The sequence below is a fragment of the Sesamum indicum genome, linkage group LG9 (assembly GCF_000512975.1).
Source record: "Sesamum indicum cultivar Zhongzhi No. 13 linkage group LG9, S_indicum_v1.0, whole genome shotgun sequence".
NCBI lineage: Eukaryota > Viridiplantae > Streptophyta > Magnoliopsida > Lamiales > Pedaliaceae > Sesamum > Sesamum indicum.
The window spans coordinates 7,782,661-7,802,234 of NC_026153.1; the positions used below are offsets into that span (position 1 = coordinate 7,782,661).

The following is a 19,574-nucleotide window of genomic DNA, read 5'->3' on the forward strand; positions in this document are numbered from 1 at the left end:
TGTTGTCTTGCACGCGTTTGCGCCCAATCCATCTCGTTAATACGTGATGTGTGATTTCAACTAGGGCATGAATAGATACGAATAGTAGTGCCGTGACCAACTCAAATCCGGGGACATCCCAATAATCTTCAAAATGCACAAGTTCAAAGGACTTGGAATATGTATTATTGTAAGCCATTATATTATAATAATCCTTTACTATTAAAGCAACATTAATCATATATGCAGTGCATACATTTTGAACGTGACTGCAAGGAATACCAAATTGAGTCCACTTGCCGCAAGAACATTCTCCACTCGCAATTTTGACAACATAGGTATTTTGTTTAATTAAATTTTTTAAAATATAATTATATAAAATCTTGATAAATTCCTTCAAATTATTTACATATTATTACTAATGTCTTAAAAATTCCATAATTTTATGGATAAACTACACTAACACTGTCTGAGGTTAACTTTTGTAAAATTACAACTATCTATTAAGATTATAATTGTAATTAAAACTACACCCTATTAAGAGGTAAAGCTTACACCAACATTTATTAAAAAATAATACGCTAACACCCTTCTACAGGAATTGTCTGCGTCGGTCAATTTCAAAGCACAGTCGCTGTCGTGGTGGGATCTCAAAATTGGTTGAGGGGTTTTGTTCTCCTTGCTATGGGGAATCGAATGGTATATGTGGTGACCAGAAATTCCAAGTAACGACGGCGGAATTCAAGAGAGAAGGTGGCGGCGACTGGTGGGCGATTTCGCGATTTTGATTTCCCTTCTGTTTGTGCTTCTTTTTCCTTTAAATCCAAGTCAGCAGCTGACGTGGATTAAAAATCCACGTCCGTCAGTTTTTTTTTTTTAAATTTTCATTTGGGCGCCACGTCTGCGCCACATCAACTTCTCCAGCCAATCACGATCTAGCCCCCAATTTAAAAAGTCACATGCATCGCATGTAACTTTTTCCGGCGACCCACGCATTTTTTCGACCAAATTTGGACTGAAATTGAGAATTTTTCAGTTTTACGGAACCAAATTGAAACCCTAGAAACTTACGGGACTAAAACGAAAATGGCCTATAGTTAGGGGACAAAAATTGCCAATAACCCTTTTAAATAATTTCGTATTGAATGGCAATAATAGGCTAAATTGGAATCATTAAAAAATATACTTAGAAAATTATTTACATAGTTGAATTGGGTATTCCAAATTTTAATATTTCTGGGTAGTATGGTTGAAGAAAGTGCCTAAATACGAGAATTTAAAATATCTTGAGAACAAGGTGGTCAAATAAAAGGTATATATAACTTTATGAAACTTAATTTTTTTTTCGGAAGCATTGGGTTTGATCATGAGTATAGGAAAAAGATGGTTAGGTTATATGTTTTCTTTGAAAGGGCAAAATGATCATTAATTAGGTTTAAAGACCGAAATTATTATTAATTTAAAAGTTGAAGGACTAAAATAAAACTTCAATATGTTTAGGACTGAAAATAAATTAGTGGCAATATATGAGGATCAAAAGTGTAATTATCCCATAAATCCGTCTCAATATCTAATTAACTTCTTTCAAATAAAAATGTTAATTATTTATATATTTATTTAAAAAATATATCAAATTATCCATGGCAAAATGGAGTTAACTGAAACTGTCCGCATCTATAAAAGTATCGCGCTTAAATGGATAACTTCAATATTTCTATTTTATTATATATAGATCACCAAAAAAATCGATTTAGTGGCAAATAATTCCTCTGAAAAATTACATATTAAATTTAAAATCTTTAGTTATTTTGAAGAAAATATTGAAAACGCAACAAGAATATTTTGTTGATTTACATTTTCCCCTTGTATTTCATATGTATGGTTTAAGAATAAAATTATACAAAATAGGGTGGTTGGGGGGGGGGGGGGGATTTAATACCATATTGGGCCAGACTATTGGATTCATTTTGGGCCGGGAAGTAGGCTCCCGGCCCAATTTTATTTCAGATGGCGGAAAAATTGAAAAAGAAAATATCCAAAACCCCTACTCTTCTTTCTCCATGTGCAGTGCACGCACAGAGTTGCAGAAATTGAGCTGAAGAAAATGCCCCCTAAGGCTAAAGAGAAGTCGAAGCCGGCCGCCGCCCCGGCCGCCGCGGTGGCCATTGAAGATCTCTTCACATCCCTGAATCGCCACATTCAACGGTCCGAATTCGACCTGGCCGTTAAAGTCTCCGATCAAGGTATGCAGGATTAAATAACGAATCAGGCGTTCAAATCCGCCCACGCGTGCAGTTACTGGTAGTTCGGCTCTTTTTGAGGATTAATTATTTTGCTTGTTTAATGGGTTTTTAGTTCTTTCGATTGCGCCGGGGGATGAGGATGCAATTGGATGCAAAATTGTGGCTTTGATTAAGAATGATAACATCGAAGAAGCTTTATCAGCAATTCAAGACTTTTCGAAGAAATCGTCGGTTGATTTCAGTTTCTTCAATGTAAGTATTGATTTTTCAGTCCAGTAAATTTTAACTCAATTTTCATTGATATCCGGCTTCTCTAGCTTTATGCAATGCGAGGTACAAGACATGCAAGAATGGTGTTATATCTCATTTTTTCGACGTTTGATCATCTCATAATTATTTCCGGACGATAAATTTTATATTAGCGTTGCACTCTCTGTACTGATGTTTCCGTTTCTGAGAAAGGAAAAACATAATATACGATCCAGTGGCAATTCATTTACAGAATTTCGGTCTACCTTTTTGGCCCTTTTTTTCATTTCCCCGAAGCTATGCACAAAGAATGACATACAAAATTCAGGCTTGTATACACAAAAGAGATTTCCACTACCACTACTTGGACGGATGGGCAATTGCCTGCTCGTTCCGCATCACTGTCACGGCTTTGTATACATCTGAGCACTAATTATAAGAGATGCTGAACGTTTCCAATAAATATACAGCCCTACGCTTTATGAAACTCAGAAAAGCCATATTATATGAGTAGACAAATCTCTTTAATAAGTAGCTGGACTGATCCATATACCAATGATCTAGTCCAGTCCCGGAAAGGCGAAGGGCCATTTGTGGCCTTTCTCTCTTCCTAGTATTCATTCTTTGGGCCCTTCTATCTGCTTCTTCAATGTCTTTGCTATCCAGTCTTCTTCCTCTTTGGCTTTTCCTAGGAATGAACAATTGGATAACAAAAATGGCGTGCTAAAGATTAATAATTGATTCCCTCACACTTTGCACGTGCTTCAATAAATTGTTTTTCTTTGGACAAGGTAAAATGATCGATTGCCATGAAACTGCCATTTTCCAAGGATCAAGTGTTGCTGTTAGAGATTTGTATTAACATATTTGATTTTCTCCAGAAGAATGGAATTGAATTTAGTGCCTAACAGCAACCCATGTAATTACCAGCTTTATCCGTTTTTTATCCTTACAGTCATTCACCTTTATACTTTCTTCCATTCTATTTCACGATTAAACTAGCAAAAGATGAGTTACAATCTTGTGTAATTTAGCTAACCCAGATAGTACATATTTGATTTCAGCTCTTTGTTTAGGCCATCTACTTGTTGGCCCTATATTAGGTCATTTGCCCTGTAGATTTATGTCTCCTCTTTCTAAGCAGGCATACTGCTTCTACCGGCAAAATAGGTTGGATGAAGCTTTGGAGACCTTGAAAGGACAAGAAGAAAATTTTGCAAATATGTTGTTGCAGTCGCAGATTTTATTTCGTCTAGGAAAGATGGGTGCTTGTGTGGATATATATCAAAAACTTCAGAAGTCCAAGATAGATTCTTTAGAAATAAATTTTGTTGCTGGCTTGGTTTCTGCTGGGAGGGCTTCAGAAGTGCAGGGGACACTGGATTCTCTCAGAGTTAAACCAACAAGCAGTTTTGAGCTGGCATATAATGTTGCTTGCTCTTTGATAGAAAGAAATATGTATAAAGATGCAGAACAACTGCTGCTGTCATCTCGAAGGTGATATTCAACCTTGGGAAACTTAATTTGTTGTGATGTTTCAAATTAGGACAAATGGACAATTGCTTCCATCACTTGTGGTCTCCTTTGGAATTTCACTTGAAGGACTTAACTTTAGCACTTGTATGTCTCTCAGATTTTTGCATGGAGTCCGAAAATGGCTAACAGTTTTCTGCAATAGACACTAGTAATTAGTTCCATATAAGATATTCTGACTTTGACTCTTTGCTTATGTATCAAATACCTTGTTTTGCATGTGCTTCTCCCTCTCTCTTCTTTTGGCTTTATGCAACTGCATGATGTTTTTTTTCCCCTTTATTTTCTGGCATGTCATGGCCTAAATATCATGGCATCATCGGACTATTGAGATGATCTGTTGAAACTTGTGCTGGTAGCTGACATTATCTTTTGCAGAATTGGTCAGGAGACACTAGTGGAAGAGAATTTAGCTGATGATGACATAGAAATTGAATTGGCCCCTATAGCTGTTCAGTTAGCATATGTTCAACAGGTAAGATTGTGTTATCACAGTTGCATTACTGTTTTTCAAGCTTCATTGGTGACAGTTGAAACAATCAGGGGTTCAATTTTTCTCCAGATTCTTGGAAGAACTCAAGAAGCTTTTGAAACATATTCTGGCATTATCAAGAAAAATCTGGCGGATGAATCATCACTTGCTGTGTCAGTAAGCAACCTTATAGCATTAAAGGGTCCCAAGGATGTGTCTGATGGCTTAAGAAAACTTGATAAGCTGATAGAGAAAGGTGAAGGACCTCTCACCTTCCAGCTTGCTAGGGGTCTTGACCTAAAGCTCTCGCTGAAGCAAAGAGAAGCCATTTATGTTAATCGTCTGTTATTGCTTGTTCACTCTAACAAGCTAGATCAGGTAATACTCTCCTTTCTTTCCATTGATTATTGTTAAGTTATTCTTTAGCATTGCAACTGTGCTTCAACACCCCTGGGGATCCCCAGTTCTATTGAATATGTAACTAATTGGGGAAGGAATTACAGGCCAGAGAACTTGCTTCTGCACTTCCTGGCATGTTTCCAGAAAGTGTTATGCCAGTGCTTCTTCAAGCTGCAGTGCATGTAAGAGAGAACAAAGCCAATAAAGCAGAGGAGTTGTTATGGCAGTTCGCAAATAAGTATCCCCATAAGTCTAAGGTCATCCTGCTTGCAAGGGCTCAGGTTGCTGCAGCTGCAGGCCATCCCCAAATAGCAGCTGAGTCTCTGCTAAAAATTCCAGATATTCAACATAAGCCTGCAACTGTTGCCACCCTCGTCTCACTCAAAGAACGTGCTGGAGATATTGATGGTGCAGATGCAGTGTTGGATTCTGCTATACGGTGGTGGTCTGATGCCATGACCGAAGACAATAAGCTTGATGTTATCATGCAGGAGGCCGCTTCGTTTAAGCTCAGGCATGGAAAGAAGGATGAGGCTGCTCGTCTCTACGAGGAGCTTGTAAAAAGCCATGGGAGCATGGAGGCTTTGGTTGGCCTTATTCAGACTGCTGCTCATACAGATATTGAAAAGGCTGAATCTTATGAGAAGCAGTTGAAACCTATACCTGGTCTGAAAGGGATCGATGTTGAGAGTTTGGAGAAAACTTCTGGTGCAAAGCACACCGAGAAGGGTCCCACTGCGGGCGTTGCTGAAGCATATGAACCAAAGAATAAGGAGAAAACAAAGAAGAAAAGAAAGAGAAAACCAAAGTACCCAAAAGGCTTTGACCCTGCAAATCCAGGTCCTCCTCCAGATCCAGAAAGGTGGCTGCCGAAGAGGGAGAGATCTAGTTATAGACCGAAGAGAAAGGATAAGAGAGCAGCTCAAATCAGGGGCTCTCAGGGTGCAGTTGTTAAAGAGGCTGATAACAATGTCAATGCAAAGTCGACCCAAGCAGCTAGCTCTAAAGGGAACTCTCAGAACGCTAGCATGGTGCACTCCAAGCATTCATCAAAATCCAGGAAGAAATCCAGGAATTAATTTCTGAGGAACCTCATGCTTTGCCCTTATATTCTGAATTTTGATGTAGCTGTCATTCAAAAACTGTAAGTGTTACTAATGGCTGCTAGCTTCTTCAAGTTGACTCAATAGGACAGTTTACTAAGCTCTGAGAATTAAGCGAGTACAAGCATCAGGGAGTTTATAGTTAGCCTTAGATGAGAGAGCTAGATACATTTTTTAATTCCTTTTTGTTTACTTTTATTTTATACCGCAATTTATGTACTTAATGATCGCAATACTATGCAGAATAATTGTTTTATTTTTCGAAATGTCAGTTTTCTCAGTATGTTTTACTGATTGTTTTGTGCCTTAAATCGCTTTTGTGTATGTTTAATAGTATACAATCTAAATTAAGCATGATTAGAGCTCTGTGTAACAGGCATGACTATCTTAACTTACATGCTCCCAATCTCTGGAATTTAAATAAGGGTTAAATGCAAACGCCCCAACCTTTGGGTTATTTTGCACTTTGCTCTCTAAGCGTTTTTTTTTACAAACCACCACCCAACCTTTTTATTTCATAGTACTTAGCTTATTTTTTCTATTTTTGATGAATTTAGTTGGAATATTCCCTTGTGAGGGACGCACGCGCACTTGTATTGTTTTTTTTTTTTAAAGGACATTTAAGTAATTTCACCTTATTTCCTTTAAATTAACTAATAAATAGAAAAGTCCCAAATTTTTTGCCCTAATTTCTTCATACATAATGATTGTGAAGGAGTGAAGAGAAATGGAAGAAAACTACTATTGTGGGCGTGGATCAGTGAAGAAAACATCATGAACGGACTTGAATCCAAATCGAAGATATGCTACTTGTGATAGATTTCCGGTAAGTGCAATTTCATTTAAGGAACAAGCTTTTTTTTTTTTATTTGATGAACTTTTCATATGAAATTCCCTTTTTTTTTGGAAACCTGTTGTGTAGAAAGTGGGAGGTTGCAGCTTCTTTTCTTGGCTTGATTTACAAATGTGTGACCGGTAGCAACAAATTATTCCGAGCCCACTTAGAAGGATCAACCGACTTGAAGATGAAGGGAAAAAAAGAAGAAAGAAGGAGAAATGTTTGTGGGGGGCATTGTGTTGTAGCTTGCTTTTATGATGTATTAATTAAGGTTGTGTTGGAAATTTTTAAATTTTGGCATTGTTGTATAAGAATATTTGTCTATGTATGAAGCTTATTGAATTTGAATTCTTTTGTGTGGAATGAAATATATTGTTTTTAATTACATTTGCACTAAACAGAACATGTAGAACAAAAAAAACAACCAAAAATTGGAGAAGAAAAAACCCTGGACAATGTGTAACAAAAATGGCCTGAACATGTGTACAAAAAAACCAAAACAAAAAATGGCATCAGCTTTTGAATTGGATTGATAACATCAGCTCAAATGTAGTCTGTACATTTACATAATTCAAACACCAAAACAACAAAAACATTCAGACTTGGAATTGGATCGAAAACAAAAAATAGCGTTAATTACATTTTTCATTCCTATATATAGCAATTAATTCGATTTTGGTTCATAATCTTCCACATCCTCGATTTTGGTTATAAACTTTTCAATCTTTTACAAAATTAGTCCCGCCGTCCAAATTAACAGCAGCCTCATGTAAAACATACGTAACGCCAATTTGGAAGTAACTTTTTTTTCTTTTTGTTGATAAAGTAACTTTTTTTTCATGAATCTGAGCTTATAGCACATACGCTTCCTATCATCTGAACAGCCCACACATTAGCTAACTGAAATCAGCTATATCCCTCCTCTGTCTTGCTGATTCCTTACCCGGAACCGACATATAAGGCCTCGTTGTACTCCTCATAGAACCGTTGAGCCTTGTTAGCCACCGCTAACGGAGTCAGTCCTTTGCCTTCCATCAATGTTTGGCAGCCCATAGACCCCATCAGACCACAAGGAGCCGCTCACCCAACCCTTTCCCAAGCAAGTTATATACCTGCCACAGCCACTCATGGACAGAACCCACTGCACCAGCCAGCACACACCATGGTAGATTTGTCAATGCCCACACCTGCCTTGCGAATGAGCAGTCTAACAGCACATGCTTAGTTGACTCCTCAGCTTCAGCACAGAGTTTGCTCTGAACCTCTATCCGTGTTGCTCTTCTAGCTAAATTTAAGTGCCGTTGCCATTGCTGCATTACAGGCTTTCCACGCAAAAGTGCATACCTTGGGCGATAATAGTAACCTTTCTGATAAGTGCCAGTTGAAGGAATTAACAAAGTCAGAAGTGCTAATATACCTCTGAAAATTAATAAGGATGCAAAAGTCAAATTGACATCAGTGGGGAAATATTTCTGAAAATTACTCTGGAAGTTTTCTATCAACTGCTAAACCAAAATCTCTGGACTATTTTCCCGTTCAAGTCTTCTCTTGACTTGAGGAATGAACATGAGAAGCCTAATATTGGAAGTCCCTGAGCAGAACCCCCTTGAGCTATATAATGTAGGATTGAGGTATGAGTCTGCCAAAACCTATTAAAATGACAGCTAAAATAGTTCTAATGAAAGGGAATTCTGTCTGATATCTACACATTCAGACAATCAAGAGTCAGTTGTTGACTTCAGAAGCAAACAGGAACTCATCTTTTGGATGAGGTACACCAGCGACACTTTCTACAAGTTCCATTTGTTTTGACAACTGAATCAAACATTCATATATCTGGTTGGATTGAGGATGCGACTTATCTCTGACTATGAACTCATACAGATTGCCATTAACCTCAATGGAGCTGCAACCAGGGGTCTTATCTACTCCTCTCTCTCTCATCATCTTTCTTACCTCCCCAGCCTTATCCCACATATTTGCTTCAACATACATGTTGGCAAGCAACACATATATTCCACTATCACTGGGGTCCAAGTCTAGAAGTTTCATGGCGGCTCTCTCTCCCAACTCGATGTTTTTGTAGATTCGACAAGCAAAAAACATGGCACCCCAAACCACGGCATCTGCTTCCATGGACATGGTTTCAAGAAGTTCTATGGCCTCCGTGAGAAGACCAGCCCTACCGAGAAGGTCAACCATGCAAGAGTAGTGCTTGATTTGGGGGGGAATGTTAAACTTGGAGCTCATTTGAGAAAATATCTTCCTACCCTCTTCCACCAGACCTCCATGACAACATGCTGACAGAACGCCCAGAAAAGTTACTTCATCTGGTGTTAGACCAGCATCAACCATCTCTAGGAAATATGATAAGGCATCTTGTGCATCTCCATGAAGTGCCAAGCCACCAATTATAGCAGTATAAGTTAGAGCATTTCTACCTGGAATCTCTTGGAAAACCTGAAGTGCTTTCTTAATATTGCCACACTTGGCATACATATCGACCAAAGCTGTCCCAAGAACAACGTTGAGAAGGAGATTATGTTTCTCAATGTAATGATGAATCCAAATTCCAACATCAAGTGCTCCAAGTTGTGCGCAAGCAGATAAGCAGCTAACCATGGTCACCTCATCAGGCTCAACTTCCATTGCTTGCATCTCATGAAACAAAGACAATGCTTCTTTGCCACGCCCGGCTTGGACATAAGCACTTATCATTGCGTTCCACGGGACGACATCCTTCTCTGGCATTGCACTGAAAAGTCTCCGAGCAGTATCGAGATAACCAAATTTCGCATACCCCATTACCATGGTTGTCCAACTCACCATCGTCTTCTCTTCCATCCTCTCAAACAACACCTTTGCTTCCTCAAGATCTCCACATTTTACATACATATCCAGAAGTGCATTAGCAAGCGGGACGGTCATGTGCAACCCCCGGTCTCTTATATACCAATGGAATTCACGCCCGAGCTTCAAATCTTCCAACTGCGTACATGCCGTAACAACCCCAATCATAGTAACCTCATCCGGATCAACATCCCCCTCCATCTGCATTTCCCTGTATATCCTCAAAGCCTCCTTCCCTCTTCCACTCCTCGTGTACCCATTAATCAAAGAGTTCCAAGAAACCAAGTCCCTAACACAACTTTCCTCAAACACTTTATACGCAGCCTGTAGCTCCCCACAAGAAACCAAAAAATGAATTAAAGCATTATGCACAAATATATCCCCGTCATAGTTCATTTTCAATACGTGACCAAGAATCTCATGCCCCATCCAAAAAAACAACAATTTAGCACAAGTCTTGAACAATAAAGGAAACGTATAATTATCAGGCCTCAAACTAACACCACTAACACTAACAGCTACCATCTCTTTGTATAGTAGAAAAGCTTCAGATGGGTTTTGGCTATCACAGATGGCTCTAATAATGATATTCCAAGAAAACGCATTCGGGTTCTGCATAGCGAACAATAACCTTTTGGAATAATTAAGATCACCCATTGGGGAGAGCGCAGAAAAAGCTATTAACCGACTATAAGCCAGGCCGTCTAAACAAAGCCCAGTGACGATCATTTGGGATTGGACTTGCTTGAGGTGTATCATGGACTTGCATTTGGTTTCAAGAATGGAGAGTGTGGAGTTGGCGAGTACAAATCTGTGTGTTGTGTTCCAGGTACTGGCTGTAACATCAGAATGTTTCTTGGGTTTGTTTCTTCTGGGCAACAGAGAGAGCGTGTGGAGACGAAATGGGAAGAGTTTGGAGGGATCCGATAAGGGTTTCCGAGTACAACGTTGATGGAACCCGAGGATGAGGAGAGACAGCATCAAAATTATGGCGGGAGAGAGAGAGGCGATATCCAGACATCTACAGTGGGAGAAGGCTTCAGCCTTCAACCTACAAGATACAATTACTAAGATGGGCGAATGGAATTCTGATTTGGACAAGTTAGTACTTACGGGTTTCACCTTACACAGGACTTGCAAGTTTTATGAAATTATGAAATTCAAATTCAAGCCCTTGAATTTCCAGGTTAGATTTCAATTTGCTATTTACTTTTGGTGGCCATCTGTAGATATCGAAATTCATTGTTCCATGTCTTGCTAGTTTGTTCTAGATTTCAAATTGAGTTGATACTTCTACACACTTTGCCCGCCCATCATAATACTACTTTGCACACGAATTCTTCGAACAATGTTGGCGGATATCTGTACAAAGTTCAAAAACAAATAGATGACGACTTGCTTATAGTTGATTAGCAGCCGAAAATGAAAGGATAGTCGGTTTTGGCATGATAATAAACTCAAACGCTTTGTATTAAAATGAAAATCGCATAACAGTAAGCATAATAATCCATCAGTAAACCTCTTCAATCACAAGGTTCCCGGAACAAAACACCCCTTCAGGGGAACAGTGTTTGGGTTCAGACCCCCCTCTAATTTAAATTATTGAATATGCTTTTAACTTCACCTTGAATGAATTCTCAAACTAACAAAAAGATTTTCATCACCATCTATTTCCTACGGTGTTATTTAAGCCCCACCAGACCCATATTTCTTGCCAAAGACAATCATCTGAAGCTTGTCATAACCTGCGAGCACACCAGCACCAGCAATGGCACGAAGGATGTTAGCACCAGCACCCTTGAACAAAGATTTGGCGCCCTCATTCTTAAGGATTTGAGAAAATGCATCCAAAGAGCTCTTGTACTTGACAGCTTCACCAGATGTCATCATCATTCTTCTACGAACAGTGTCAATTGGGTACGAGGCAAGACCAGCACCGTTTGTGATGAGCCAACCAAGGGCAAAGCTGGCGAAGAAACTATCCTGTAAACATATATACGCAAACCTCAGTTACTAAGAACTCCCAGGGAACTAGAAAATTCTGAAATTCCAATTTCAATTGATTTTTACTTCCAACACTGAAATGTTCAAACCTATAATATTAAGAAACTGATAATTTCACAAGATGTACTAACCTGCAAGGATCCAGTCAGGAGCACAGGCTTCAGGGAATCATACATACCAAAGTATAATCCTCGGTACACAATAATACCAACACATGAGATATTGAATCCACGGTAAAGACCAGCAACACCATCAGATTGCAGTGTCTTTTTGTAGACATCAATCAGACCATTGAATTGCCTTTCACCACCCTTCTTGGCAGCCTTGGCATCATTGGCAAGACGTGTACGAGCATAATCCAAGGAGTAGACAAAGAGCAGTGACGAAGCACCAGCAGCACCACCAGATGCAAGGTTTCCAGCAAACCATTTCCAGTAACCATCACGGTCCTTCTTGAAGTTGAAGAGTCTCTTGAAGTAGTCTTTGAATGCAAAGTTCAAGGCCTGTGGAACATGTATTTAGTCAACCATGTGAAGAGCAAATAAAGGCGATGCATGTTAATGTATCCTAAAAAGAGGAGAAGAAGTGGACCTGAGTGGGGAAATAACGAATGACATTAGCTGTGTTTCCTCTCCACAATGATCCAAATCCTTCTTCCTGAATTGTTCTCTTGAAACATTCTCCAATTCCCTTGTATGGTTCTGAGAGTCTGCCAGCTTTAATCATCTCATCTTGGTTTTGGATCAAAAGCTTCACACGCTCAATAGGGGCAGCAGCCGTTTTTGACACAGCAGCTGAAACTCCTCCCATCATAAAGTCAATGGCAAAGCTGGCAAGTCCTTTCTCTTGAGGAGCCTGAACAAACACTGGTGAAGCATTTGCAGAAATCAAGGATAGATCCTGCGTGGCTTGGCAAGTCATAGGATACTGTAGTCCTGCATTTGTATAATTGCCAGACGCAACTCGCCTCTGGTACACAGAGGGCTGCTGGAAGCCCCCATAGCGAGCTTGAACATCCTGGGAGAAACTGGAGCTAAGATGTAGCTGGTTAGCTACCTTCTGGGCAATGGTTGGATATCGATGCTGATCCGCCATAGTAGATTATAATAATCCTGAAGATACAAAAATTTGGTGCTCAGACCAATACATAAAAAATAGAGATCTAACTCTCTCTAAAGCATACATTGACAAGAATATTTTGGTTATTCAAACATAAAGAGAATTCATCAAAAGTAATTCAGAACTCCTATACTCATACAAGTAAATCATGTAAGAGAGAATCACAAAATTTCTTGCAGTCAGAAATGAATGCATGAGCCTATACAAGTGTTCAGCTAGCATGGTCACCAAAAACAGGAAAATAACAATAACACATCACTTGATATCACAGATTTAGCATTCCTCTCTTAACATCCAATAATTACTTAAGATTGAGGTGTGCACGATGTACAAACTGTTATAACCTTGGAGTAATTCAAAACATCATGGTTTGATCCAAAAATGATACTATATGCCAACAAAGGCCATAGCAAAGTGAGAAATGCATTTTGATCAAGCAAAACAGATTAACTAATACAATCAATGACATCAACCAATAACTTGAACCCTGCCACCGATTTACAATTCAATTACATCAGATAGTTACAGAGACAGATGGAAGATGGAAGAACTTTCTTTCTTTTAGTGTAATACGGGCACTAGGTCACACCATTATAAGGTTTCACTATACAACGAACCAAAACAGCAACGTATTTTTACTGAAACTTACTTGTCACTTATTAGGTGTATAATCAAATTCGAAATTAAGCACATATGGCCCACTAAATCAAATGAATAAATCACAAAATAAGCCAGCAACCATTGACCGCCACTAATCTTATTACTGACCATCCATACAGGTCCACCCCAGCACCACTGAATATCAACATCAACGAAAGATCCATTCGAACAATTACAGCAAACCATATAAATAGACAACTAAAAGGACTACGAAATTTACAGTAACGCTATAAGCAAGATCTCCATAGTTTCACAAACGATCTAATGAAACAAAAAGCATCGGCTACAGGCACTGACTATATCCCGCAACATTTAACTATTTCCACATATCTCCTCTCCCTTGTATACATACATACTCATCAGATCCACACAACTCACTAACCATCAAAATGCATTCCGATCTACAAAAAACACAGATCTAAACGCGTACAAACCTTATTCACTCTAAGTGCAGAGAAAGTTTAGCTTCCTACAGATTAAACCCACAGATCTGAAGAAACACAAGCACAGTGACCAAATATAAACATGTCCTCATAAGTAGAACAATCAAACAACCATAGTCGAGAAAAAGGGATAGTCATACAACAGCGTAAATCATGCTAGATCCTCAAAAAAAAAAACCAAAAAATAATGAAATGAAAAGGAAAAACCATTTTTTTCTAAATCGAATTTTCGGACCGAGGATTTTACCTGCTCTTGACCCGCCTTGGAATTCGGAAGGGAAATGGCAGGCAGAGGAACAGTGCTGTGGGGGGTATGAAGGCGGACCAATGGAAAGGCCGCGGTGTGATATATATATATATATATATATACTGCCTGACCTATTTTTTATAGATACTTTACAACGCATGGTCCAATCATGATTTTTGGGAATCTAAAACACAATATTATAATAAATAATAATAACAATAATATATAGCGTAGAGGTAGACCAGGTCTGGGCTGGGCCTAGCCCAGCAAATAAAGGCTGGCTCAAAATTTACCAACCGCTTGGTTCCAAGACTTTGGGCCGACTGGGTTGTTAATTGGGCTCGAAGACCGAACAGGCCCATTTAACAATTATATATATATGGCTTACGCATATAAAATACACACCATTTTGTATAATGTTGAATATCATTTTATAGGAACAAATCCGATTGGATCATACTTCACAACAGTAACTTAATATAGTGGAATTCTTTGGATGCAATATTCTCAATATGATTAGAGCAAAAGATGAACAATAGTGATGGAGGACTTAAATTAATGTAAGGGTAAATTACAATTCAGATTTGGCATAAATACGAATATTTTTTTTATTTAAAAATTTATAAATACCTTATGATGTTTGATGAAATTATGTAATCTTGAATGGAGGTGTGAAATTGTCAATTTTGCTCTTATTGTATTTTTTTATCATTTTAAAAAATTAAATAAGTATTAAAAAAAATGAACTAGATGGATGAAAAATTTTAAAAAAAGTCCAATTAGTCCATAAAAAATTAAAAAAATAAAATTATAATTTTTAATCTACAAGGACATTTTGATCAGTTCACCATAAAAAATGAATGAAAACCTCATTGTTGGATGACCATTAAAATCAGGTGGTATTGATAATTTTCCAAACAACGAGAGGGTATTCATGATTATACCAAACCTCAAGAAAAATTATTGTAATTTACACTTAGTTTAATTTGGATAGTTAGAAGAGAAATTTCCATATAATCAATTGGCGGTATAAGTAATTGAGAAAAAGTTAAATTATAGAGTTAATTTATTCTTAAAAAAACATCAACAGCATGAGGGATATTAAATGAGAATTCAGCCTCATCACATTTAATGCGATTGCACCAACTATACCTAAGAAGACCGGTAAATAACGAAGAAGATAGAAAGAGCATCTTGGGACCCAGCGCTACCGCATTTGTTATTGTCTTTCCCACGTTTGATGCATTTGTAGCCACATCAAACAGTACATTGGAGATGTTTCAATGTACAATGTTTGGTCCATCTAGCAGATAAACTATATTATATAGTTTAGGTAATGATGACGTACCCATTTAACGAGTTTGGACTAAACCCACATGAAATATGTATTGAATTGGGTCGTTTTGATAATAGACGTCTCTTGACATTCTATAATTTCGTCTTAATTTCACGGCCTAATCAAAAGAGACCAACACTCTTTGGTCTGAATTTATGAATCAATAGAAAATTCTTATTCAAACCAGCTCTAACCAAAAACTAATCATATAGTAAATATGATATACTTGTCATGTAATTAGTCACTTTTCTTGAACTGTATCCTAATTATACAGCAATTGTATTACACTTTTCTTGAACCAACTCATTGATATTCAAGAACGCTTATTTAGGTAATTAATCCTTCTTCCAATCCGTAAAGCTTATTAACATCCCTTCAAACTTTTCCCTTATTTCCAAATCCAACTTTTCTAGTAATTTCTAAGGGATGATGGTCAAAATTTGAACATATTTCATTATTAACACCAATAGTTCCGTTTTGACATATGTTAATAATATAAATTGTGACTCGATCGATATCCTTACATAAGGTATCGGACGCGCTAACTTCATCTGTAGTTAGAACTTAGCAGGAGAAGAAAGCAATGCATGTAATTAACATGATTAATGATGTATAGCTAGAGTACTACAATATGGTATTTTCTAGAATTAATGTAGCTAACTAAAACGAGGCAGGACCCACATAAAGGGAGAAATTAAGCTAGAGAGAGAAAGAGGTGTGACGATTGAACAGTCCGTGGAAGGATAGGGATCGATGGGGGACAGTGTATCTCTAAGCTTCGTACGACGGTACCGACCCTACTGTTCGGAGTGCCCACATTCCGGTAAATCGGCTGAATCGAATCGTTATTACATATTCGGTAATAAATTTTGGGAAAATTCAATATTTTATACTGTATCTAGATATTGATAAGGTGTTTGGCTAAACTTTTTTGAAATATTTTATAAACTCCTATGTTTTATAAAATATTTTGAAAATTTATAAGATGTTTGATTTTATTTTAAAAATAATTTTTTAAATTATTTGGATAAAATAAGATGTAACACATTTTATAAGATGTCAGGGTGTTTGGCATAATAAGATCTTTAATTGGTGAAATGATTAAAACGAACATGATACTATTAGAATCAAATAATTTGTTATTTTTTGACATATTTTGTTTTTTAGAAATTTTTAAAATACTTTTATCAATAATATTTATTAGTTTAATTTTAAATAAAAATTAATAGATAATATTTTTATAATAATAAAGAAATAACGATTTATAATAAAAAAAAAATAACGTATTATTATCTAAATTTTTGAATAAAAATAATATTATATGTACATTCATGTTAGTCGACTATTAATATAGATATATAATTGATATTTTCGATATTTATAATTGTATAATTTATAATGTCTTGACTTTATATTTTTCAATAAATATAATATCAACATTAATCTTATTTTTATTTAACTATAATAATTTATTATTAAATAATGAAGTATTTTATTTTTTTTAATATTAAAAATTAAATAGCAAAAAGTATTTTTAAATCTTAGAGAGAGAGTAAGTATATGAATGAAGATAATTTTATTCTATAACATATTAATTTTATATAACTTATAAAATCTTATAAAAAAAGTTAGAAAAAGTAACTTGTTTTTAATGATCTTATATCTTATTAGATTCAAAATATCTTATTTTGAGATTTTATAAGCTCCTTAAAAAAAATTAATCGAACAAATATTTAGAACTTATAAGCTCTCAAACATCTTATAAGAGGTTTTGAGAAGCTTATAAATTTAACCAAACACCTCTTAGAATTGGTATATCCAGTACTTTTTTTTTATTAATAACATATATAAATATTTACAAATAAAATATTAAATACCATATTTATTTATAAAAAAAGCTAAATTTTATTATTTTAATTAATACAAGAATTAGGTATTAAGTAGAAAAATTGCAATTTAATTATGTAACTTAGAGGGGTGGGCATGTTTGGTCCTATACGAATTAATTTCAATAATTTAGTTCTATAATTTTATAATTTTAATTTTAGCTATTTTCTAGTCAATTTGGCTAGAAAATTATATGTGACTTGCACATGACTTAATTAAATATAATTTTAGTCCTATAAATCAATTTACACAGAACAAAAAATCCCAATTATCCTAAATTACGGGACTAAAAATACGAACGTCCCCGTAAGTTTAGACTAAAATTACAATTTAATTGGGTGATGTGAAAGTCATATAATTTGGCCGAAAAAGAATGAAAATTGCCAAAAATTTTAAAGTTATAGGATTAAATTGTAAAAATAAATTCATGCAGAATCAAAATGCCATTCCCGTAAATTACAGGACTAAAATTATATTTTTTCAAGTAAATATTACCTAAAAAAAGTTAAAAACTAATTAACTATTCTAATAACTAATAACCTAGGGCTTATTAGTTATTCTAATCTTCTTTGTTTCATTTTGTTGGATTAAGGTAAGAATTAATATGCAATATAACAATTAAGTAATAAGGATTAACTAAAAATTTAAAAATAATTTTAACTAATAACAAATAAGTTCTAAGTAATAACTAAAAACTTTCTTAAGTATATTAAATAAAAAAAATTAAAACTTGTTGGATTTTAGACATTTAGTGCATTTGATCTTATTTGGTGGTTCATTTTACTTTATAAGTTTTTATATTTAATTTTTTCTGCACCGATTTTTTTTAAAAAAAAATCAGTTAATTGGATAAAAATTGAATTAAACCATATTTTTTTCAATATTTACTGATGTGAACTGAAAATTTTAAATTAATATTTGATACAGTACTATTTTGACTTGCCAAAATTTTGATTAAATTGGATTCCATTTTACAGAACAAACTACCATAATAAATATTGTAGTTGTGGGCACACTAGAAAAAAATATAATTTTTCCCAATGGTATTATTATAGCTAAAAGAAAAAAATCATGGCAAATACAAATCAATCATGGTTTCGCAACGGCTATTAGCCGTTGTTTCTGCAGGTGTAGCCAAAACATTCAAATCATGGTAAATGTTTTGGTTATAACTAAAAATCATGGCGAATATTAAATAATTATAGTAAAAGTTCAAATTTTTACTTTGGTTTTGTTTAACCGTAGTCAATAATATTGATTTACCATAATTTTTAAATCGTGATAATTTATAATGTAACAAAAACTCAAATTTTTTACAGTGGCATCATCCATTAATTCTTACCATTTGTTTCCAAGAATTAACCTCCAAATGATGCAATTACTATTACAATTCATTTATACTTTTGCTAACTAGATTTAATTCAATTGGTGAAATTAAAAACCCATGATTTTAAGATAATGGACTCAAACCCCAATAATATGTAGGATATTATTCTACTTTTATTCTGTGTGCCCTTGCGCTCGCCTATCCAAAATTCCCATGTTCGCCGAGGCTCTCGGCGCGCACGCCTTAGTGTCTCTTAGCGGCTGGCCCCAACTAACTAGTCTACCACCATGCGTCTCACCCACAATCTCGGAACCCGCCAACGCATTCCTCGATGGCAAGTAGCATCCTCGCTCCGCCTCGGCATTACGGCGCTCCGCATGCGCCCACAACGCCCGTTTCATGCCCAACGCTCACTCGGTGCATCCTCAGCACACGCCTTCGTCGCGGCCATTTTCTATGCCTCGCCCGAGTAAAATCGCATCTTAAGTCCGAGGCCAATTCGATATGCCGACATCTTATCTTGATCCCACACGACATGCCCGATATGCCTTTTTGTCTTTCGACATGGCTTCACAATTTGCCCGCAGTGCGTGCGTCGCCCCACGACTGCTCATCTTAGCCAATGGACTCCCATGGACGGTTAGAACCCGATAGCGCATGCTATGAGTTGGATCACGAGGTCTTAGAGTGCTTGTCTCGATCACCTATTCGCACGAGAGGTGTTGTTCCTGATATCTCACAGCTCGCGAAGCAACCTTGCGCGTCACACAAAACCTCTCGGCCGCTTTTGCGACCAACGTAGGCCATCTTAGCCCTACGCTGCCCGTCCGATTCCCATGCCTTTCAGGGACTCTAAACACTCATTTGAGATGCCTAGAACCGGCT

At 36.4% G+C, this 19,574-nt stretch overlaps 3 protein-coding genes across 5 annotated transcripts; 1 reads left to right on the forward strand and 2 right to left on the reverse strand.

The window, feature by feature from the left end:
- LOC105171063 (signal recognition particle subunit SRP72) lies at nucleotides 2,029–7,164 on the forward strand. Of its 2 annotated transcripts, XR_848535.2 has the most exons (8): nucleotides 2,029–2,222; nucleotides 2,335–2,474; nucleotides 3,616–3,968; nucleotides 4,383–4,479; nucleotides 4,567–4,854; nucleotides 4,980–6,019; nucleotides 6,694–6,804; nucleotides 6,901–7,164. XR_848535.2 is itself a non-coding variant. In XM_011092067.2 (6 exons), exons 1-6 carry the CDS (start codon nucleotides 2,084–2,086, stop codon nucleotides 5,952–5,954), a joined length of 1,992 nt encoding a protein of 663 aa, XP_011090369.1. In that variant the 5' UTR covers nucleotides 2,029–2,083; the 3' UTR covers nucleotides 5,955–6,272. The 2 variants fall into 2 exon arrangements, 1 of the variants encoding a protein (XP_011090369.1); XM_011092067.2 differs by lacking the exons at nucleotides 6,694–6,804; nucleotides 6,901–7,164 and having other exon boundaries at nucleotides 4,980–6,272.
- On the reverse strand, nucleotides 8,286–11,012 carry LOC105171064 (pentatricopeptide repeat-containing protein At2g22410, mitochondrial). Its single transcript, XM_011092068.2, has one exon. The coding sequence runs from the start codon at nucleotides 10,645–10,647 to the stop codon at nucleotides 8,542–8,544; it is 2,106 nt and encodes a 701-aa protein (XP_011090370.1). The 5' UTR covers nucleotides 10,648–11,012; the 3' UTR covers nucleotides 8,286–8,541.
- On the reverse strand, nucleotides 11,155–14,297 carry LOC105171065 (ADP,ATP carrier protein, mitochondrial). Of its 2 annotated transcripts, none has more exons than XM_011092069.2 (4): nucleotides 14,140–14,297; nucleotides 12,262–12,782; nucleotides 11,802–12,173; nucleotides 11,155–11,649 (listed from the first exon to the last, which is right to left on the reverse strand). In XM_011092069.2, the coding sequence occupies exons 2-4, from the start codon at nucleotides 12,763–12,765 to the stop codon at nucleotides 11,353–11,355; spliced, it is 1,173 nt and encodes a 390-aa protein (XP_011090371.1). In that variant the 5' UTR covers nucleotides 12,766–12,782; nucleotides 14,140–14,297; the 3' UTR covers nucleotides 11,155–11,352. The 2 variants fall into 2 exon arrangements, with proteins under 2 accessions (XP_011090371.1, XP_011090373.1); XM_011092071.2 differs by lacking the exon at nucleotides 14,140–14,297 and adding an exon at nucleotides 13,884–14,027 and having other exon boundaries at nucleotides 11,353–11,649.

What these genes read in the sequence shown, in the direction of transcription:
- LOC105171064 (XM_011092068.2), bottom strand. Translation starts at nt 10,647, where the DNA reads ATGCTGTCTCTCCTCATCCTCGGGTTCCATCAACGTTGTACTCGGAAA.
- LOC105171063 (XM_011092067.2), top strand. Translation starts at nt 2,084, where the DNA reads ATGCCCCCTAAGGCTAAAGAGAAGTCGAAGCCGGCCGCCGCCCCGGCC. An exon ending in CGTTAAAGTCTCCGATCAAG is followed by an intron (nt 2,223 to 2,334) that starts GTATGCAGGATT and finishes ATGGGTTTTTAG; the next exon opens with TTCTTTCGATTGCGCCGGGG. An exon ending in ACTCTAACAAGCTAGATCAG is followed by an intron (nt 4,855 to 4,979) that starts GTAATACTCTCC and finishes AAGGAATTACAG; the next exon opens with GCCAGAGAACTTGCTTCTGC.
- LOC105171065 (XM_011092069.2), bottom strand. Translation starts at nt 12,765, where the DNA reads ATGGCGGATCAGCATCGATATCCAACCATTGCCCAGAAGGTAGCTAAC. An exon ending in TTCGTTATTTCCCCACTCAG is followed by an intron (nt 12,174 to 12,261) that starts GTCCACTTCTTC and finishes CATGTTCCACAG; the next exon opens with GCCTTGAACTTTGCATTCAA. An exon ending in TCCTGACTGGATCCTTGCAG is followed by an intron (nt 11,650 to 11,801) that starts GTTAGTACATCT and finishes ATATGTTTACAG; the next exon opens with GATAGTTTCTTCGCCAGCTT.